We start from the raw sequence: 22,796 nt of genomic DNA on the forward strand, positions 1-22,796 counted from the left end.
GGGCTTGCAGTATTTATGAAGGAGTTTGAATCTAGAAGGTCAGCGACTCCTCTCCAGACAGGAGTAGGGCAGGTGACCCCCCTCCCCCCAGTGGAAATGGTATACACATTTACCGTCTTGGCATGCAGGAGGCCTGGTGATTCCTGGAGGGATCTGCATTGCAAATTGCTTAGCCTGGACCAGAGCTGCTTTACCCTGTCCTCACTCAGCAGTTTACCCAACTTCAGACCAGTGTTATTTGAAAAGGGCCTTTCCAGTTTACTCAGTTGGAAAGTGTTACAGAGTTTTAAAGGGTGAGCTGGAAGGCTCTCAGCTGGCAGTTTCTGACTCCCTCAGAGGAAAATATTGGCAAACTCTCCACTCTGTGCCTGAACTCTTCTTATGAATTGAGAAGCCAAGAGTTACAAAGGCATCACAAAGGGCCGGTTTGAACCATGGTGGGGGATACGAATCCTTAACCACGCTAATACGTGGGCAGTTTTCTGATCCCCCCCATCTTGTGATATTAATATTCCTGCCACTGAAAATAGAAGTATCCAGTGACTGTATTCCTTCCCCGCCCCCTCCCCTGGCCTCCCTTCTCTCTAGAAGGTCGGTGCACATGGCTTTTATCCCCTGCCCCCCTTTATAATTTAAGACAAGCGCTGGGCTGATTGATTCAACAGGTGTAACACCCACCACGAAAGAAAGTTGCCTTTTTCAATTTTTTCTCCCCATTTTTGGGCTTTTTTCCCCATGGTTTGAGGCGACAAGGTGCTGAGATCAGAAGCAGGAGCTTGCCATTGATTGATGACCCTGTTTGTTACCATCTGTCTGCCTCGTACTTCAAGCTGTAGATGGGGAGCGGATGTGAGTGTGGCTCCGGGCCTGAGAAATCTCCGTCTTCCCAACTTGTCTGACTGCAGAAGCAGAGGAGGCCTGGGAGAGGCCTGTGGACGTGAGAATCCCCCGCGGGAGAATGTTGGCATCGTTTCCTTGTCCTTCCTTCCACGCCTCTGCGTGCGCCTGCCGCCGGGCCACGGGAAGGAGCCTTTCTCTAGCACCATCCACATTCTGCAGCCCATTCTTGTGGCTCCCACCCTGCTGGGGTCGCTCTTGATGGAAGAATTCCAAGGGAATAGGTTAAGATTGCCATCAAGTGGCTGCTCTTGGTAGTGGATGGGAGGAACCTGGCCCTCTGCGCAGGCTGACTCCTAGACCTCCTCCAATTTCTTGGGCCTCTTTGTGACAAAGCCAGCTCCAGCAGCTCAGTCCGAAGAGTGGGCTGCTGGGGCAGGGGGTGGGCACAGGGAGCTCAGGGCATCTGTGTACTGTACGCCCTCGAGGAAGGGCTCTTCTGTGAACCCAAGGTGCACCTCCCCAGTGGACTCCCAACACTGCAGTGGCCTGACCTCAGGGCCCTGGAGCGGTGAGCACAGATGATCTAGACGCTTACTGGGGAAAACTGCATGTGCCTGTAGCCTCCTGCCAGCTCCAGCCCCGGTAGGCTGCTGCCCTCCAACTCTGCGCCTGGAAGTTGGCAGGGAGGATCATGCTGTCATCCCCGAAAGAATGGCCTCACGGTCCCACCGAGGGAGAAGAACACTTAACACACATGACTTGGCCATTTCGTTTGGCTCTTGTTCCCCATTTCCCGGCTCTGTAAAAGGAGTAATAATTTCTTTCTCAGAGGCGATATTCTTAGGATTAATGAGATGATTTATTTAAAGTCCTTAGTGTCTGGCAGGAAGCAGGCATTCAAAGGGTAATTGTGATTGAGGTTCTAGATACACATTACCTAAGTACTTCCCATCAAAGCTGTAGCTGGCTGTGTATAAAACAGCCCACTTCAGGGACTGGATTAAAATCTGTTTGCCGCGTTCCCTGTGTCTGGATGCCATCCCGCTATGACTAGACCTCACCCCTGCGACTTGGGGAGCAGAAACTCTGACCAAGGGGGAAGGAGGTGAAGCCCTCTTTAGTTTTCCCCAGTAGGTAACTCCTTAGTGGTGTTGGGAAAACCTGTCCTATAGCAGCGGCAGGAGGTAGGTTTGTGTATGTGGGGTGCCCCTGCAGGCGCACAGAGCTCTTGATTGGGGTGTCTCAGAGGTCTCTGAGCTGGCACGTGGTATGTGGAAGAAGGTGGATCCGTCGCAGCCGGTTGCAGGGGAGAGGTGGAGTGGGGAGGCGGGCAGAGAGAGAGGGACTGTGGGAGTACATCAGCACGCTAGTGCAACTTGAGGTTAGGGTCAAGGAAAGACAATTCCAGGGCTTCTATATTTGCAGCAGCTTTTTTAGAAGTGATGGAGGCTATGTTATGTAACCATTGACATTGCAATCTGTCAGATCATTAAACCGCAGTTCCTGGATTCTAGCCACTTAAAGTAATATTGGATGCATCGAGAAAATTGGTATGTTGTAATAGGCTGTAACGGGCACTGACGTCATTGGAGGTCTAGTTGTACAAGGAACTGGAGACCATCGCGAGCGGGTTTCTTACGTCAAGTGGAACACTTGAGACATCCCTTTGTCCCATTTCATTTTGTTTCAGAGACGACTGATTGACTCTTTATGGACTGTTCAGGGTCTTCCTGATTGCTAGATTCTACCACTGGCCGTCAGGGTAGGAAATATTCGGGTGCTTTGGTAGAATTTGTGGGGGGGCAGTAGAAAGCAGATAAAGGACAGGCATCCTCTGTGACCTCTGATTCTCTCCTATGGTGTGCGAAGCTTTCCCTGTCCCTCCACGCCCACTGCATTGATGGTGTCTTTTGGAGGGGGGGGTGTGTGTGTGTGGGCGCGCGCGCCCATGCGAGCCAAGAAGCGAGCCGAGAGTCCTCTGTATGTGGATTTACACCCTTCCTTGTGCCTGTAGCCTCAAGGATAGCAAAATATGCGTCTAACTGAACAATTTCATGCAGCATTTTGTTCATGAGTATTAACTGATGATTCCTGGTCTTTTGCCCTGAAGCTCCATCAGAACTGCCTACAGTCCTCCATGATAAAAACCACCTTTTGGGGGTAATGGCTTTGCAAAGAGTTTGCCTGTAGTGTCTGGTTTACTGAAGAAGCGCGTGGCTTTTTATAAAGGTTCTAACCTGCGTTTTCCCCTCCTCCCTACATCTCAAAGCTAGAGTGATGCTCCCAGGAGCCATCTGCTGCTGAACCGAAGGGTGTCAGCTTGCCACTTCGTCGGCTCCCCTCTGCTTTTCACCCTGCTGCCTGGACAGCCGTCCCCGTGTGTCAGACTTTCCCTGTTTACTGGGTCTGAGCTCTCGCAGGGGACGGCAGAGAGGCAGAGGGACCGCTGCTGCCCACAGATGTGGCCACAGGGTCTTGAGACAACGCCCATCCCAAATCTGTAGATGTAGAACTTTCCAGAACATGGGGAATGCTATGTATCTGCTTTGTCCTGTATGGGAGCCACTAGCCACTTCAGAGTCCATGAGTCCTTGATAACTGGCTGGTCTGATCATTTCTAATAAAAAATACATACATATATGATGACAAGCTACCACATGAACAAGCATAGCTGTAGAGACAGGATGAGCATAGCGGTCACATTCTGAGCTTTTGTTCTCGAGCTTGGTCTGGTAGTGGTGGTGGTGTTGGCGGTGGGAGGTCTTTCTAGATCACAGGTATAGTTCAATTTAGGAACACTCTTTTAGCTGCCTTATGGTATGCTGTGTATGTAGGCAGTGCTGACCACGTGAAAACAGTGCCTGTTTATTCACACACAGTGTGTTTTTAGTGTGTTGGCCAGTTTGAGAGTACTTCTGCCCATGGTATTCATGTCGCGGTATTCCTGTTATCCCGGACTTCGGTATAGCAGTACAGTACTGGCTTCAGAGTTGGCATGTCTGCTGTTCTTCACTTGATTCGGTTTTTGTTAGCTCCGTGTGAGTCCACATTTCATATAACTTGGTGGTGTTTTGTTTGTTTTTGTTTTTTTTAAGTAGGCTCCACACTGAGGGTGGAGCCCACGGTGGGACTTGAACTCATGACCCTGAGATCTCCATACAAGAGTTGGACGCTTAACTGAATGATCTACCCGTGTGCCATGTATAACTTGTTTGATCGAGTACTTCTTTCTGTGATCAGTACTAGTTCTGTCTTGGCAACACCCCTGCTTTCCTAGTGATACCATTTGAAGAATCCTTAAAATCCCCTTTTCTCTGTGTTATTAAAGTAATTTGTTGTAGAAAATGTGGACATTTCAGAAAGTTGGAAAGATTGCTGCTGGACAGAATACTACTTTTGAAAAAAAAATCACTAATTTGTTTTATTTCCTCGGGTCTACTTTCTGTACCCTTGTATTTTTAAAACCCTGTTATGTATTTCATGCGGTAGAATCTCTGCAATTCAAAACATTGTCAGTCTTTCCCTCATACTCCTAAGTATTGGAAAATGTGATTTTTGGTTTTCCTTATTAAAATGGGTCTTGTCTTCTGTCCTATTCTGTATTCAGAAGTTGTCGGCATGGCACGTGAAACCTTTAAGGAAAATACCACAAAGAATACACAGAATTGTTAACAGACCAATGTAGTTCTGCATCGTGAAAACGGTGGAAGAATTGTACTTACTTTTGGCTTTTATTTGAACATGGGAGTAACAAAATGAATTCATCTAGCTTAGCAGGGTATAAAAGGCAGATCTTTGAGTAAGACCCAGAACAGTTTTATTACAGAAAGGAAGAAATCATTGACTCTAATAAAGCAAAGGACTTTAGCATTGAAATTACTAAAGGGATTGAATGTTAAGAAAACATGACATGAAGGTTATTGAGTATTAAATAGTGTTCATAAGGTTTTTTTCCACCTGAAAATCTGAAGGTTAAATCTTTTTCCTAGGCTAAGAATTCTTGGGGCATCTGGGTGGCATAGTTGGTTAAGCGTCTGACTCTTGATCTTGTCTTAAGTCATGATCTCAGGATCATGGGATCGAGCCCCATGTTGAGGCTCTTTGGGTAGGCTTAGAGATTCTCTTTTGCCCTCTGCTTCCCCCGCCCCTAGGTTAGTTGCTCTCTTTAAAATCTTCAAAATTAGGAGTTTTTTTTTTTTTTTTTTTAAATCTGTAAATGCTGAAAAAGCAGCATATTACAAATTATAAGATGTGTTCCTAGCCAGGTAACTTCCAAACACAAAGAGCTAAGGAATTCTTCCCTCTTCGGGAAGAGAGGGGTGCCTTTGAATGCTTGGAAGTTGCAAAAGGGGGCCTCCAAGGGAAGAGTGTGTCAGGCTTTGGAGACACTGAAATGGCCTCAAGGAACACGCGATTCTTTGAACAGTGTTTATTGGGTCTCAGCTATTTTCTCTAGGCGCATGCTAGGTTTTCAGGATTAAGATAGATGAGCAAGATTAAATCTTCTCTTAAAAAGCTAAAAAATTTATGTAATCTCCACATCACGACCCTGAGAATGAGCGTCCCTCCCACGCTCCCCGAACTGAGCCAGCCAGGTGCCCTGAGACTAAATCCTCTTGTTCCGAGAACCCGACAGTTCCGTAGACAGTTGCTTGTCACGGTGGGTATTACCTGGAACAGAGTGCTTGCAGAGCAGGTGGTGGGGATCCCTGAAGGCTTACCAGGAGGAGGAGCGGGAACTTTCCAGACAGAGAGGAGAGAATATTCCGTAAGTGGGAACAGCCTGTGTGAAGTCAGAGGCTTGAGGGATCAAGTTAAGGGAATGTGTTCGTTGCCATACACGCAGGATCCGACTCTGCCTGTGCTTTCGTGTGCCATCATGGGGGCCCATCAGGTTGGAAACCAAACCACTGTTGGTCTTTCACATGGCTTAGGAAGCTGAAGCCAAAATAAATAAATAATAAAATTCTTATTTATGTTTTAAAAAAAGATTTTATTTATTTATTTGACAGAGAGATCACAAGCAGGCAGAGAGGCAGGCAGAGAGAGAGAGAGAGAGGGAAGCAGACTCCCTGCTGAGCAGAGAGCCTGATGTGGGGCTCGATCCCAGGGCCCCGAGATCATGACCTGAGCTGAAGGCAGGGGCTTAACCCACTGAGCCACCCAGGCACCTGTTTTTTTAAAAGATTTTATTTTTAAGTAGTCTCTACACCTAATGTGGGGCTTGCATCCTGACCCTGGGATTAAGAGTCACACATGCTCTAGTGATTGAGCCAGCCAGGCACCACTTTTTTTTTTTTTTTTTTAAACTGGATGCTGATAGAATTTGAACCAGTAGAAGGACCAACAGAATTGTTGCACGTAAATTATCCTTGCACATAAATCTTTGTTTCTCTGATTTGTATCCTAGTATGCCTTTTTAGAAGCGAACTTGCTGAATTACAGACTTTTAAAAAATTGGCATCTATCACCGAGTTGCTCTCTAGAAATACTTTTTTTTCCCCAGTTTGTTCCCATCCTCGCAGTGTAAGGGAGTATGGGTTTTGTCAGAATCAGATTTGAGATCGACATTCTTTCATTATGACCTGAGTCAGCTGTTTTAGTTCTTCTCAGATATAGTTTTCCATTATTCAGTCTTTTAAAGTAGGTCAAATGGCCATGTTGCAATTCTGTTGAGTTTTCCTGGATACGTCTGTGGGGCATGTTTTCAAAATAATCTCAAAGCTGCTAATCTCCTCTAACTTGGCATCATTTCTGTGTTTACCTTTGTATAAATCCATTACCCAAATCATTTAAAAAAATATATTGAAGCCTAGGGCTTATTTTTATCTTGTGTCTTTTTATAACCAGATAATTAAAAGTCTATATTTGACAAAAAATTCTGTAATTGATTACCACCAAAGTTTATTAAGGCATCGAGGTAGCCTTTATAAAGTGATTAGGTACCATTAACCCTCTTACATATATAATTAATTTAATGCCTTGATTTAACCAATTGTTGTCCTTACGTGTATTTAACAGAGGAAACAGGTTCTCTGTTTCTCTCCTGATTCTCTCTTGAAGTTCACACACTTGATGATGAGTTAGACTTAGAACCAGGCAGCCTTGTCCAAATTGTGCTGTGTGTACTGTGAACCATCAAGGTTCTTAGGGCTAGATGTTTACTAGATCGTAAAGTCTGATGGCACATTGTCCTTTCTAGTAGCTTCTTAACCTGAATTTCCTAGTTTAGTTGTAGTACCATCTCAGTGGTATGGTACTATCCATAGCAATCAAGTTTCACTTGTTAATATATAGCCCCCCCAGCCTCGATCTCCCTACTGTGTTCTTGTAATTATTGGTATTATTTTATAATTGTACAGCATGGCCTTGAAGTCAAGTTGGCTATAGGGCCAACCACACGCATTACAGAGTTGAATGCGGTTGTTTCTTCAGGAATTACCAAGCCCTCTTGGAAGGAGTCCAAGCCAGACTCCATGTGTACCCAGTTCTGCTTGGTATATTGCCAGTGTATTAACCTTTTTTTAAAAAAGATTTTATTTATTTATTTATTTATGAATGATAGCATGCACAAGTCGGTAGAGCTGCAGGGAGAGGGAGAAGCAGGCTCCCCGCAGAGCTAGGAGCCCAACGCGGGGCTCAATCCCAGGACTCTGGGATTGTGATCGGAGCCAAAGGCAGCCACTTAACCCACTGAGACACCCAGGCGCCCCGCCAGTGTATTAACTTTTATTTAAGCAGAAGACTAACAAAGTACCGTTTATTATTATGTTGGCTGCTGTAAAGGGCCCACGATTAATACTTTTGAGAGTCAAATATTAGCCCCATGGATCACTTTTTTCTTGCACTGGGTTTTTATCATAACGTAGGTGATGTGATCAATACTGTGTAATTTAGCCGAGATCACATCTGTCTGTATGAGGACATGGCTAATGTAGTGTGATCATTAAAACCCTCTGTTCTTACATGAACACACGGCAGCCCACTCCACTCTAATCCTTTGTAGTGATGTTCTAGGGGGGCGGGCGTGTTGGCTTGGTAAGGTGTCACCTTTTGTATGCAGTAACATACAGAGGGTAGGAAATTGGAGAGCTTTTGGAAGCAGATCACGGATGAGAAGGAGTATTTGGCGACCTGCTCTTACTTCTCAAGGCTTGTCTTTCCTTTTCTGAGTTCGGTCCCTGCTTACCAGATAAGCCGACTTCCTTGATTGGATACATGAATAAAACAAGTCTAAATGCTTATGAAGCAGCTTCTGTAATTAATCAGCACAGCACTATTAGATACCAAATTTGATGAAGACGTGCAAGTGATTGCTCTCTCACATTTTATCCACAGCCTCGATTGGGGTTTGCTCCAGTCCTAGATCTTTAAATGCAAAGTGCAGCTGGTGGGGCTGTTGGAGTTGGCCCAACTCAGAAGTAATGAGACGGTTGTATATGCCACCAGGGCTGTCATTCTGAAGCTCTCGGCAGCAAAGTATGTTCTCCTATGTCCCGGTGTTTGGGTGATCGTTAGATAGATGGTGGCCGTGTAGCTGGCTGGCTGCATAGCATTTCTTAGGATGGGAGATCCTTCTGGATCACGTGCATCTCTTTAGAAGTAGCTGGTGAAAGTACCCTGTTCTCTAGAGTCCTAGATGAATAGGTCTCTCTGTTTTAGCACTGAGAGATTACAGTGGTGCTGGTGGACTGGCCAACATTGATGCCTCCTTTGGAAACCAGTTTGCCTTTAACCAGCAAACTTGTTTTTGCATATTCAAGAATTTCCAACAGTTGCACTTCTAGGTGTGTATCCCAGAGAAACTCCAGTGCATGTTTTCCAGGGGACGAGCAGAAGGAAGTTTGCAGCCTGGTTCGTGATAGCAGCCAACTGGCAGTGCTTAGATGCCCTTGGACGAGAGAATCCAAGTGTGGAGTGTGATGAACAACAGTGAAAACGAGCAAAGACTAAGCAAGATCGTGCATGGATGATCTTCGTGACCTCATGTTGAGTCGGGGGAAAAACAAATCCCCTGAGACTTAACACAGAGCAGGAGTTTGTTTTTTTTTTTTTTTTTTGGAAGTATTTATCTATTTGAGAGAGACGTGCACAGAGAGAGCACAGGGCGGAGCTTGTGCCCACATGAGCCAGGAGAGGGAAAGGCAGAGAATCTGAAGCAGGCTCTGCACTGAGCACTGAGTCCAATGCGGGGCCATATCCCACGACCTTGAGATCATGACCTGAGCCAATGCCAAGAGTTGGATGCTTAACGCACTGAGCCATCCAGGTACACCCCCACCCACCCCCACCCCGCGTAGTATTCTCTTCGTGCAGTTCATAATCAAGCACAGTGAAAGAACATAGCACAGTCATATATACTTAAATAAAGAAGTGGGATAGGCGGAAGCATATAGATATATAGATAATCTATATGTATATTTATAGATAAGGCATATTATAGATAATGCTTTAGTAACTGGGTTTGGCCATGGGATTATAGATCTTTTTTTTTTTTTTTTAAATTTATTTATTTGACAGAGATCACAAGTAGGCAGAGGCAGGCAGAGAGAGAGGAGGAAGCAGGCTCCCCTCCCAGCAGAGAGCCCGATGCGGGGCTCGATCCCAGGACCCTGGGATCATGACCTGAGCCGAAGGCAGAGGCTTAACCCACTGAGCCACCCAGGCGCCCCTAGATCTTCTTTATATTAAATTAAAACAGGAGGACTGAGGTGGGTGACATTTAGGGAATCTTCACTCAAAACTTGGAACTTGCTCTGATCTTTGAATGTGGAAACTGAGCTGATGGTGTTGTCAATCATACCACCTTGGAACAGAGCCGCAGCCCTTGCGGGCCTCACCCTGCCTCTCTACCCTCTGTAGGTCAGATTTTCAGTATTGAAAGTTGTATTTTTGTTGAAAAACAGGACACGGTTTTCGGTTCTGTTGCGTGTCCCCCAGAGGCTGCTGTTAGTCCATCTCTTTCGATGTGTTTTCTCTTTGGTGAACCAGAGTTTCATCCAAACAGTCCCAAAACCTGCTGAGGTTTCCAGGCCAGAGGTTTTCAGCTTTCTTCCCAACCAGAGCACAGGTCAGAGTGGACACACAGGGGTCTGACTGACTTAGCGTATATTTTAGGGAGTGTGGAGCGCACAATCTGATCCTGAGAGTTGGTCTTGGAAGTAAACACAGTCCGGACCAACACTCCGTGAGGTCTCACCTTTTTACATGTAAGCACCCAGTTACTTTCCAGGCAGTGGGAAGGGGAAGAAGCCGTGAAGTCAGGGAGAACAGAGATAAAAAGTAAAGCAGACACTGCTTCCCTCGGACGGGCTGAGGACTCTGTACCCTCTCCCTTTCGGGGCTGCAGAGCTGGGCTGTTGAGGAGGACCAGTGCCATACATGACCATCAGACTGGGCTTCTGGCCCGTCATTTTAGGTCTTGTGGTTCTTGCCGTCTTCCTTACCTTTCTCAGAATTACCATCCCGTATTTCCAGTTCGGGGTTGGGTGCTTTTGATTATATCGAGGGTGCCGAAAGACCAGTCCCAGTAGAAAGAAGAGGAAAAAAGCCAAACAGTCATCTCTTAAACATTCTTTAATTGACCGTGTATGACTTATGCTGCGGTGGGATGCGGGCCAAACAGTTGTTCGACATTACAGGACGATACTGCACTGGAGAAAACTGGATGAGGTTTTGCTTTGCAGGCTTCCACACAGGGCAGGATAGGACTCGTGAGGGGTTTTTTAACCCTGTGACTTCTCCGGGGAAATTATATCATGAGGTTGTTCTGGTCCCTGGGTACCCTGGAATTCTTGGATGACCTTCAGTTGAGAACCCTAAAAGGAGTTAGCTTTGATCTTGGTTATGAACCCGAACCTGCCTAAGCCTCCCTGTGCCCATCAGTAAAGTGGGGGGTTGTACTAGATGCTCCCTAAGGCCCCGCCTGTAATTCTGATTTTAAAGTGAATGGATAGCAGGTAGAAATCAGGAAAGACCCCCACCAACCTCCTGATGCTTTTTTCGTTTCTTTGTTTAGTTTAAAAGTGAGGCAGGTGGGACGCCTGGGTGGCTCAGTTGGTTAAGCAGCTGCCTTCGGCTCAGGTCATGATCCCAGCGTCCTGGGATCGAGTCCCACATCGGGCTCCTTGCTCAGCAGGGAGCCTGCTTCTCCCTCTGCCTCTGCCTGCCATTCTGTCTGCCTGTGCTCGCTCTCTCCCCCTCTCTCCCTTTGATAAATAAATAAAATCTTTAAAAAAAAGAAAAAAAAAAAGAAAAAAAAAAGTGAGGCAGGTAGCTATGCCCTGGTGATTTAGGCAACAGGAGACTGCCCTCATGGAAAGAATAATCAACAGCCCTGGGTAACTGTGGGCTTGATGCCATAAGCGAATGTGGTAACTGCTTTGAGGGGTTTGGTGAGGTCTCAACGTGTGTAAAGCCCAGGAGGGGTTCATTCGGTGGTTAAACAGCAATGAACTAAAAGTAATAGTGAGAGCCAGTCTTCTCCCAGCTCCCTTGGATGAATCTGAGGTAAAACTTCAGTTTAGCATGTGGGATCTTTGATGGTGTCCCCCCCCCCCCCCACCATGGAAAGGCCTAAAGAGGGTGTGGATTGGTGTTCAGAGCATGTGTTTTGGACATCATAATTGCTATCTGAAGTTCTAAAGCTTTGAAAGAATTGATTTTTAAAATCAAATAGCTTTATGACAAATGAAGGGAGATACATGCTCCAGCCATCGGGACCAGGAGCTGGCCAGCCTTGTTGGAGTCTTGCGCGGCACCCTTCCGCCCCTGCCCCTGCCCCCCCCCCCCCCACCCCACCCCAAGCTGCCGGGCCACAGAGCCTGTTCTGTGACAGACCCTCCAGAAACAATGAGGAGAAACAGCTTCTGTGTTATTAGATGACATGAATTTAGGTGCGTCGGGGTGGGCCATCCTGTGCTAGGGGGCGGGGAGGACGATGGCTGGGGGGAGGGGGTGGTGTTCATCCCAGAAGTAATAAAGCACCCTGGTTGCCCAGATGGGGGGGGAGGGGAGGGGGGGCGAGGGGATGGGGGGGGCGGCTGGAGGAGGAGGAGGAGCCTGTGGAACGAGATTTCTGCAGTCTGTCTGGATCTCTGCCCAGGTCTCCCAGCCAAAAAAACAAATACAAATAAATAAAAGGCAAGTGCTGAATGACACAGATTATGATATTAAAAAGGGATGCCATTGAAAATGTGCCACGGACCCCCCCTTCCAAGGGGGGGCTGTGCGCGGGGTGGAATGTGTGCATGGAGGGGGCGCTCTGGCAGACCATTAAGCTGACCCCCCCTTCCGTCAGAGGTGTCCTGTCTCTCCCCTCCTCATCTCCCCCCCCCCCCCCCCCCCCCCCCGTGTCAGAAATTCTCCAGTAAGGATTTGTCTGCATTGCAGATTGGGAGAATTGCTTTGCCTAGATAGAGAAAAGCCAGTGGCTCTTTTCCTTCCCTTTTTTTTTTCCCCCTTTCCTCTCAATTTATCAGGAAGGGGAGAAGGCGCCCCAGACCCCTCCTCTGCGGGGTTGGGTTCCCTCCCCTGCCCATAAATAACCTTCCCTCCCTGGCGCCTCCCCTCCCCCTCCCGGGCCCAGGGCTGCTCGGCGGCCGTCCTATTGCCGCGCGGAATGTGCTCGCCGCCTGCTTATTACGTACAGGGGAGGATTGTTGACAAGTGCTCCGGAGCCTGCCTCGCCGCGCTCGCCCTGCCTCCCCCTCCCGCCCTCCCTCTGTCCTCCTTCCTCTCTGTCTCTCTGCAATGATCCGGCTCTGAGGATGGCTGCTCCACGGGTCTGTCAGGTGCAGTTTTTGGTGGCTTATCTTGAGGAACCTGGGATAGAAGGTCTGTTCCTATAAATAAAATAAAAACCAAATAGCTCTAGGTTTGTTTCAGGCTGCTGTGGCTTTTGTTGGAGAAATAGGCCTTTTGTGGTTTTTTTCCCCCTACTGGGGTCCTGATTAAATCCATTATGGATGGCAAGGTGCTAGATAGATCTAGCTGTCTGTCCGTGTATATGTAGGACTATGTGGAAAGTGTTGCGATTGCTTGATATTAATATTCTTTGAGCTTTGATGTCCTCCCTGGGGGCAGTGGTGGCTCCTGGAAAGGCACTGTGGAAATTTACAAGAGAGAATTAATGTCGTTCTTAAAGCATTCAGCTCTGTTGACCATTTTGGCCAAATCTGCAGTTTTAGCTAGGCTTGTATGAATTGAGACGTTTCTCTGGGGACCGAACGCCATCCGGCTATGGTTGGTCCCTTTATTTTATTACCAGTTTATGTGATCATTTCCCAGCATTTAAAAATAGATGTTTGATTAAAGTTAATTAGTTCATCCTCACCGCAGCTCTGGTTTCTTTTATCAGCAGCGTGCATGGTTTCCTTTCCCTTAATACTTTGTATCTCTTGTCTTCCTTCCTCGATAGATGGAGGAAACTGAGGCACGAACATGGATGCTGGGTGCTTCTAGGTCAGCCCTGAAAGCTTGAAAACTCAAGAGTGCTCTCAGTTCCCCTCCCCCGCCCCCACCTTTCCTGCTTGAATCGGGGTTTGCATTAGGGGTTTGCATTACTCGCTGTAAACACAAATGAATTTTAGGAACTGTCAGTTTGAGGTGCCTCCGGTCTCTGCAGGTTCTGTGGCCGCATGCCTCGAGTTCTTTTTGTGTTGCTTCCCTTAGATTTCAGTATGAGAAAGAATGTTGCTCTGGGAGGTAGTAGGCCTCTCTGAACTTCCTTGCTGTCAGCACCTTAAAAATTACTCTTTATTGTTATTGTGATGATGATTTTTTGCTTCGAATAGCCCACTTAATTCTTTCTTAGTCTGTTCATCTGAAAAGTGGGTGTGCAATTTGATTTGTGAGTGAGGTCATGAGGGCCCTCAGAACCGTCCATCCGTCCCCGTGCTACAGTGCTGCAAACACGAGGGAATGGAGGACTTCTCTGGGGTCCATTTGTATTGTATTAGGGGAGTCAAAGCAGCCAGAGAGGTTTTAGGGATAAGGGTGTGGCTCTTCTCTACAAACTGGGATGTTAGGACATAGTATTTGGAGTGGTGCCTGTTTATCAGCACAGACTAGTACACAGACTAGTAACTTTATGGGGTTTGTTGATCTGAGTTGAAGCCAGCTTTGCCTAACTTTGTAGAGACTTGTTAATATTTGACAGCCTGTGTCTTTTGGTAACGCATCTGTGGGGTAAATGTAAGTGCTGATATTAAGCTTTAAATAAAGATAAATACACAGGCATATGGCAGTTATTTAAAGGTTCCCCAGCTCTCTGAGAATTTGTTGCATAGGTATATGGAAATCTGCCTTTGACAAGTGCAAATTGCACGATTTTGGGGGAAAATAATTTTGATTTTTGGCATGTCCAGTTATCTGAACGTAAAACTTTGCATGTGTTGGGTCTCCTTGATCTATCTAAAAGAATTTCTCTAGAAATGCCCCGTGTTTACCTCTGCTGTGTGTGACTCCCAAGTTCATGCTCTGCAGTGAGGCCATTGTTCTCCAGCTCTGTCTCCACACCGACCTAAATCCAGCATCTGTCTTTAATCCCTCTTCTTTGGAATGTGGAAGGTGGTGTTTGACCTCTGGGGTGTTCAGTCCTGGGCCATTTGCACAGTTGACAGAAGCTTGAGTTGTGTGTCCTAGGGGATTCTAAGGATTTGTGCTTTGGATGAACAGTTCTAACTAGGTGGCCTGGTGGGCATGCTTTCGCCTGGTTTGCCAGCATAAAATCAATACGGTATTGGGATGGGGTTAAGGCCTGGGGTGGGGATTTATGGATGCTTGCATGCCAAAGTAGAGAGAGGAGCTCTTTGTGGGGCAGTGTAGATGTTTCTATTTCAGTTGTTGTCATTGCGATGATTATTCAAGCTATTCTACCTGTTATGCTGTAAAATTCATGGTAAGGACGAGGAGTGAGGGAAAAGAGGGCCATGTAAGGAGGAAGAGCCCTGTACCCTGAAGTCGTAAAGGAGTTGTTGCCAAATTCACGGCACAGTTTTCTTGCCATTGTGATCATCATAGTTCCAGTAGCTCCCACGGCTGGTCCAGAAACTAGAGATCTTGGATCTTTCCCACTGAGTGATTGATTGATTGATGATTGCTTTCTGTACCAATTGAAGTCCAACTGTGGCTCTGCGGTGGTGGGGGTTGGAGCCCCTCCATGAGGATTGTTTTCTTTCTTCTTGCGCCTCCTGGTCAGGATGTGGGAAGGAGAGGTCTTTTGTCTGGTGGTGCTCGCTCCTTTGGGGTTTAGACCGCTAGAGCAGGGCCCATTTTAGTGTTCACAGCAATGTGGTTGCCCTTCCTGTGTGTGTCTCATGGCTCGCTCCTTTGTGCCTCAAGGTGAGGAAATCCCTTCTGGGCTCAAGGGTCCTGTCTCTCTTCCCACTCGACTGTCTCAGAGGTAGCCGTGTGCTTGATTCTGAAATAAGAAAAATGGGGTAGAATCTGGCATTGGCCTTCCCTACCTAGTGGCCCAACTTTTCCATGTTAATTAATTAGTCCCGTGTCAGGTTTGGTTTTTGTTTGTTTGTTTTTTTAAATGGAACACCTTTTTTCAAAAACCTGAGTGTGCAAGTACCTTCAGATTGCCCAAGAAGGTTTCTTTCATGGGGAAAGATTGGTGCTGGGAAAGGGTTCTTGGGGTCTTACCAGTCTGTTTACCCAACAGTGTAAACTAACAAAAAACCCCTGTCATCTCTATCTTGGGGCTCTTCTGAGAGTCATTGGCATTATTTTTGGGTTCCATTTTGTGGGTTGGAATGGAAAATCTCTGTAGCCAATTGCGAGCAGACAAAGGGGAGCCCTGTCTGCTTGGGGGCCGTGCTCCTAAGGGGAGGGATTATTACCTCCCATATTCGGAGGTATTCGACCCACTTTGATTTGTGCTCTGTTGACCACAAGTATGGCAGTGACATCGCGCCTCGAGACTGTCATTTGTTCTCGTCCACCTCTGTCTTCTGATGGGGGGAGAATGTCCATGGACCAGCCTGGGCTTAGCTTCGCAGACCTTTCTGCCCCGCTCACCCCCTTCCCTGGAACCTGAGCATTCTTCTGAAAGCTTAGCTGCTGACCCAAGCGTGTCCTGTTGGGTTCAGACTCTGTATTCCTGTTGAACCCGCGAGGCTGGCCTGAGCCCACATTTCCCCCCTGGCATCCCAAAGCAAAAAAAAAAAAAAAAACAGCAAACAGTCCACAAATTTTTCTTTAAATATTTAAGTGAAAAACAGACTTTATTTTCACTAGCAGGCTCTGCATTCTGAATATCTGAGAGCGGGTCCTGCCTCAACCAAGGGGGCTGTTGTGATCATTTTTCTCTGAAGTCAAAGTGATGCAGCCATCCCCCATCCCCCAACACACACACACACACACACACACACACACACACACACACACACACTGCAGCTGAAAATGAAAGCTCTCTTTGGATGCTTGACTGTTTAATATGTAATGTGATACCTTGTCTCCCAGTGACGGGGTGACAGACGGGCATTGGCTGTATAATACAGAATTACCTTTTGTGTATCTCTTCTACAACAAAGCCAAATCCATTGGCTCTCCCTAATATGCTAATACGTTTGGTGGGCTCCAGATGTTTTGGAAGCTAGGGAATCGCTTCGAGGTCTCCTTATTTATTTATTTTTTTCCCCCTTTGCTCGAATCCATCTTGAGGTACTGCTTTTTGTGAAACAGAGGGGTTCAATTTCTTCCCCCCCCTTTTAGTTCTGTATTCTGTCATGTACGTGGAGCTAATGGGAAGGCTGATGAAACTTCTTTGTGTCTAAAACATGGAATTACAAGGGCTGCACATTCTGTGTGTGTGTGTGTGTGTGTGTGTGTGTGTGTGTGTGTTCGTTCCAGTGTTAGAAAAAGATTCCCTTCTCTCGATGTCAGTATTCTGAAATCTGTAGCCCCTGTCAGTTGCTTAAGCTGGAGTTCTGGAGCTAACGGGGCCCTTGGCCTCATTAATAAACTAGCCCCCCTCCTTCTAATGTGAAGGCAAGAGGGAGCTGAGGCTCCTACATCTCCAGTCTTCCAGGGACAGGAAATCTTCTTACCCGCTTGCTGCTGCTGCTGCTGTTCCAGTCTTAGAAAAGAAGCCAGTTTGGTGTGTTGCCTTGAATGGAGAGCCTTTTCATTTTTTGCTAATTTTGGAGATGGGCTGAAGGGCTCCAGAATGTGATGGCCCGGTTCTGTTGTACTGGATTCTTTTGGGCGTTCTCAGCCTGTGAGGACGGGCACCGCTGCCTGCGGTGGCCAGGTGGTCTCAGGCCTGGGACACGCTGCCCCTGGGACACGCTGCCTCTGTCTACCCCTGGTGGCTAGCCAAGGTTGCAGGCAGTCCCCAAGCTGCCTTCCCCCACAGTGGTTTGGGATTTTCAGCTCATATTTATTGCTTTTGTGAAAGACAATAGACGTGGCTTAATTTAAGTTCAACCTACTGAATATTAATAGAGGGGAACAATTGCTCATGTGGGGAAAACGGGATCTTTGGGCCATTCAATTTTCTCCGTGTAACCTCCTCTCCCAGCGAAGGTTCGTGGTGATCAGGGGAGGGGGGTTGGGAAAAGAAAATGAGCTCATGTGTTTGAAGGAGGGGACGCCGTTCCGTTATTTCTCACCGACTAAAAAGAATAATTGAAAAAATTGATGGCAGGGCTTTGTTAGCGAGAAGAAAAGGCAACACGCATTAGCTTGTCTCCTTTTCTGGTAATGGCTCTTCTGCCCTGTGGCATCGTAGTCCGTCTTGCTGACCTGGCTCTTCCGGATTGAGCAGGTAGTAGGAGTTGGACTAAAACATTCAGGATGAAATAAGGTAGCTAGTATAGGGGAGGTGTGAGAGTGGGCTGGGTGGGGAGAGCCAGGTGGAAGCGGACATGCCTTTGTCCAACCCTGTAGACTGCCTCACTAAAGATGAATGTAAGTATTCTCTCTACAGGGCGGGGGTCTTCAAACTGCAGAAGCACACTGCATGCAGAACAGATGGGTCTTGCCCCTTAGGCCACGAAAAGCTGAGTTCCTTCAGTTTGCATTGACAGGCACTGAGTGCCTCTGTGTGGGCCCCAGTTTTCCTAATCTGGAAAGCAGACCGTCCTTGCTAATCTTTGGAAGAGAGGAAACCTTGGAGCTCTCTGGAGATACCATTAGTCCAGTGGAGGGCTTGGGGCAGTGGACCCAGCACTACTTTCAGTGGTTTTCATGTAGCTCAAGCACGCCTGAAGGTGGGATCGTAGAGCATCCTGCCTGCTTCTGTCTCCCCCGCGAGCCTCAGTGAGCTCACGTACAATCAGTTCAGGTTCCCGGTTTCCTTGTAAAATTGCACAGTCCGGTTTCCCTGAATTTGCACATTGGACAGTTGAGTTCTGGAGGGGAAAACCGTCCTGTGCCTTTTTACTTTTTACATTGATGCCTCTTAGAGACGAATGCTTTATCTCCCGCTAGTGTGTTGCCTTTTCCCCCTGAGTTTGTCATTAACCGACTCCTTAGAGCTTTGCGATAAGCTGTGTACGCAATCTTCTTTGCCTTCCCAAAATCCCTGGTAAAAAGTAGAAGAATGTCCCAAGAGAACTTTGCGTTTCGTTCGGGTGCCTGCCTTTCATTGAGGTCGTCATAAATGGCACCATCAGAATTGGTTTCCTCCCCTCCGCTTCACACTTGGCCCTGAGCGTCCTGGTGTCTTCAGGTCTCCGCCCGCCTTGAACCTGGCTTTGCCCTCGGGTGATGGTTCTCAAGATGTTCTCCGGACCAGTCCAGGCTGCGTCGGCAGCACATGCAAACCCGTTAGACTAGGACACGCTGGGGGTGACGGGGTCTCGGGGACTGTGTTTGGACCAGTGATTGTGATTCAAGCTTCAGTTTGAGAATCTGCGGAGATCATTCTTGTCAGAAGGGCAGGCAGGCCCATGTGGCTCGTCGCTGAAGAGCTTTACTCTTCTTTGCTAACTTGCTCGCTCATGCGGGCCGCTTCTTCCTGCAGCAGATACACCTGGAAGATCGTGGCACGTACCGAACGGCACGGCAGTGTGTCTGCCCCAAGCTTCACCTGACGGCACGTGGTCCTTGCTTGTTTCCTCCTCCATCCAAGCTCCGCTTCAAAACCAGCCCCTCCCCCTTCACTACCACCATCCCCCGTTTTTGGCTTTGGTTTTCTAGGTTTCTCATTTTTATCGCAAGCGTGTTGGCGTCGCTGATTCACGTTCCCTGGGTCTCTCTCTCTGTCATTTTCTCCCTGCCCTCCCAAGGGCAAGGCTGCCTCTTTCCACATACTAGCCGATTCACCCTGTGTGCTCGTCGCGCTCCCTCCTCACTGGAATTTAGGTTTTGTTTGATTGTGCCTGTATCCCCAGGGTCCTGGCATGTGGTGGGTGTTAAGAAAATGAACAGATGATATAAAGCTTAAAAAAATTAAGAAAAAAGCATGGATGAACTCCCATTCTTTCCTCCTCTCTTGCTTTATTCTCCTTTGTGTGCTTATGGACTGTTGGAAAACATGATCTCAGCCAAGAGTGAGCCTCTCCCTCTCTGCCTCATCAGTGTTACATGTGGCTCTAGAATCCGTTTTTCTTTTGGACTGCCCGTCCTTTCCGAGCGTGGCCTCTCCCTGGTCTCTTCTCACTTGGGCGGCTTCTCTCCCTGGCCCAGTTCCTTCACCTCTAGCGCCGCCTGCACCCATCCTGCTCTTTTCCATAGGCTTTCGTCCCACCCTGCGACCTTACTGAAGCGTTCTAGGTCATTTGATGTAGTTAATGACTGTCTATTACATAGGTTTAGTTTTCTAGAGCTCCACGAAATAACCTAAAGGCAGGGAAGATGAATTTTCATAGAATTGACTCAACCCCAAGGATCTGTTCAGAAATGTTTCAAAAATTAATACAAAATGACCGGTCCGTTCTGAGTTGATTAAAATAAAAGAAATAATTCATTTCCTCTGTGCACCAGCTGGATTTCAGATGCTCAAGAGCTGCGCGGAATGGGGGCGCCTGGGTGGCTCAGGTGGTTAAGCGTGCGACTCCTGGCTTCAGTTCAGGTCATGATCTTGTGGTCATGAGATCGAGCCCTGCGTTGGGCTCTGTGCTGAGCGTGGAGCTTGCTTAAGATTTCTCTCTCTCCCTATGTCCCCTCCCTCCACCTCAAAAAAAAAAAAAACACCACACACATTAAAAAGAATAGCTACATGGGACTTGTGGCTATAGTAGTGGGTGACATGGACTGTGCCTCTACCCGTAGACTCTGGCTTCCATGCAGTTTGTGTTTCCTTTTGATCTCATGGTGTAAATTGCCCACGTTTTTTCTCTCTCGGGGAAGATGTGTATGTTTTCACTTCTGTTTTTGCAACCCTGCCCCCCAGAAGCTGCACGTCTCGGTGATAGCCTCGGGCCTTACTGCACCACAGTGGCTTCCCGGTGTTCTGGTATTACTCATCCTCAGAAAGCTTAAAACGCACAGGCAGGGCAGGGCACCAAGAGCAGGTTGAGTGTCAGGGTTCGGTTGCCTGATAATCATATTCTTTCAGGTGACTTTACCATATACATAGACTCCTGTTACCTCTACAGTGTTAGTGCAACAACAGTCGGAACCAGTCTTAAGTGTCTGAACCAAAAAGGAATTTAATACAGGGAATTCACTGCTCACGGAGTTGGTGGAAATGTTGCAAGGATGGAAATCAAGGGGCCACACTATACTTTGTGTGGCTGTGAAAATGGAGATCCTGTGTAGGTATTCCTGCGGATTCCCAGCTTCTGATGCCCACGCGACTGGGAAATTGGGGGCCCGTCGCTGCAGACACTTGTGTTGGGGCAAGCTTCCCGTCGGTAGCACTTGAGTTCTATCCAGAATCCTAGATGTGAGCACGTCTCTGCTGGAGGACCAGCTGGCCAGGCTTCTATTCCTCTGTCACCTGTTAGTGGGGCCTCAGTGCTTGTTAAAACACTAACCGTATTCTTTGGCATAGGCTCTACCCTGGGACCTTTATCCAGTTCCCTTACTTAGCAGGACATCCTGGAGCCCCAGGACTCCCTCTTCTGCGTGGTGACCTCATACATGCAGGTCCTAGAGAGGCATTGTCCTTTGAGATCATCAGAGGCAAATGTGACTTGTCTAATATAATGGGTTACTATGAAGAGGAAGTTGTATAGGAGGATTTCTAGTTAACAACGTAAACTATGGCTCTAAAATGATGCTTTCTGCTTTCTCTTGTCTGGTTCCTGAAGCCAGTTTCTAAAAGGATTTCAGCTTCTTTCTTTTCTTTCTTTTTTTAAAAAAAGATTTATTTTTAACATCCTCTCTCCCCCCACAACGTGGGGTTCAAACTCAAAACCCCAAGAACAAGAGTTGTACGCTCCACCTACTGAGCCAGCCAGGCGCCCCAGGATTTCAGTGTTTCTCGTGTACATCTGTTAGCCTTTGAAGGTTGACTAGTTCGAATTGGTAATACACGAGGTGCCTTTCTTCCTCGCCCAAGCCCTGAGAGATGTTTGTGTATGTCAATAAGAACCCTGTAAAGTCTGTTAACGGTTATAGAATCCCGCCGGCATTTCGTACTGTCGAAATGATTTCCTAGGGCTCACGTAGGATGAGGTGTCCCACCCAGAAGGGGGAGGGCACCTGTGCACCTTCTAATCCTCTCCTTTGCAAATTCTGGTCCGGCCTCACCAGCCATGGTGTAGGAGTAACTGTGGTAAAGTGCTGCTTCCTGTGTCATGTGTTTTAAGTCTTTGTCCCCTTTTCTCACCTGTAGGGCTCCTTGGTAATGGCCAGTCTAAGGGATTAGGACCAGCGTCAGAACAGTCAGAGAATGAGAAGGACGATGCATCCCAAGTGTCCTCTGCTAGCAACGATGTTAGTTCTTCAGATTTTGAAGAAGGGCCGTCGAGGAAAAGGTTAGTACCCAAGGCTGAAAATGCTGGTGCCTTAAACCAGGGACGCCAGTGTTTGCCCCAGGGGAGCCGGCTTGGGCCCACCTCCCCAGGCTCCTGGTTTTCAGAGAGGAGCCTGCGTTCTGGAGGTTCCCTGTCTCAGGTCCTGGTCTCTAAACGTGGTCCGCTCACTGACCTTAAAAACAAACACCCCCCGAACATGCCCTGGGCCAGACAGAGCCTGTTCCTGCCCTCAGCTCTGGCCACGGTGTTGCCAGCTTGTAACTGTCTGCTGCGATCATTTTAAGTGACTCTCCTCGGATTCTGGAGTCCATTTGGTGGTATTTCGGTGTCCGCAGACCGCTGTTCCTAAAAATGTTGAATTAAAATGCGGTGTTTTGGGGCGCCTGGGTGGCTCAGTGGGTTAAAGCCTCTGCTTTCGGCTCAGGTCATGATCCCAGAGTCCTGGGATCGAGCCCCACATCGGGTTCTCTGCTCAGGGGGAGCCTGCTTCCTCCTCTCTCTCTCTGCCTGCCTCTCTGCCTACTTGTGATCTCTGTCTGTCAAATAAATAAATAAATCTTTAAAAAAAAAAATAAAAAAAAATAAAATGCGGTGTTTCTGAACAGTGTCCCTCCTCAGGAAAACAGATCGGTGTGGGGTTTTCACCCCGGCGCCGGTGGAGGAATCGTTCATAAAACGTAATTTACCAGTTTTTTTTTTTTTTCCCCTCTTGTTTAAAATGACTTTCCTAAATAAGCTTGAGCGTTTGATAGGGAAGTTGGCTATGGGAGTTGGATAAAGTTTGTGGCTTCACGGTCAAACAGCAGTGACCTTATATCATGCTGCTTGTAAATGGGGTGTTTTAAAACCAAAAATACAAAAACAGAAAAACCCTTGCTGGTCGTCTGCCTGATTTTGTACCTCACGTGTTGTGCTCGTCACCTCCCACCCCTTTCTAGAAATTACATTCAGTTTCCACTCCCCCCCTGCCTCCCCAAACTCGAGGTGTTCCTGGATGACTAGATAAATGACTTTTTCTTAGAACCTGGTAGTTCGAGAGGTTGGGGAAAAGAAAAAAGAAAAATCCCTTGGCCTGGC

At 47.5% G+C, this 22,796-nt stretch overlaps 1 protein-coding gene across 8 annotated transcripts in view; it reads left to right on the top strand.

Annotated features, from left to right (window-relative positions):
* Window positions 1–22,796, top strand: part of JARID2 (jumonji and AT-rich interaction domain containing 2) — a 255,628-nt gene that overhangs the window by 130,904 nt on the left and 101,928 nt on the right. For 5 of the 8 annotated variants that reach the window (XM_032341156.1, XM_032341153.1, XM_032341154.1 and 2 more), the window contains exon 3: window positions 21,578–21,719. The exons of 1 other annotated variant lie outside the window; for it this stretch is intronic. In XM_032341156.1, the coding sequence (XP_032197047.1) occupies window positions 21,578–21,719 (142 nt within the window). Of the gene's footprint in view, window positions 1–12,558; window positions 12,676–21,577; window positions 21,720–22,796 lie in introns of those variants that run through there. 2 more of the 8 variants (XM_032341157.1, XM_032341158.1) reach the window with 2 other exon arrangements.

Source organism: Mustela erminea, chromosome 4, assembly GCF_009829155.1.
Source record: "Mustela erminea isolate mMusErm1 chromosome 4, mMusErm1.Pri, whole genome shotgun sequence".
NCBI classification, from domain to species: domain Eukaryota; kingdom Metazoa; phylum Chordata; class Mammalia; order Carnivora; family Mustelidae; genus Mustela; species Mustela erminea.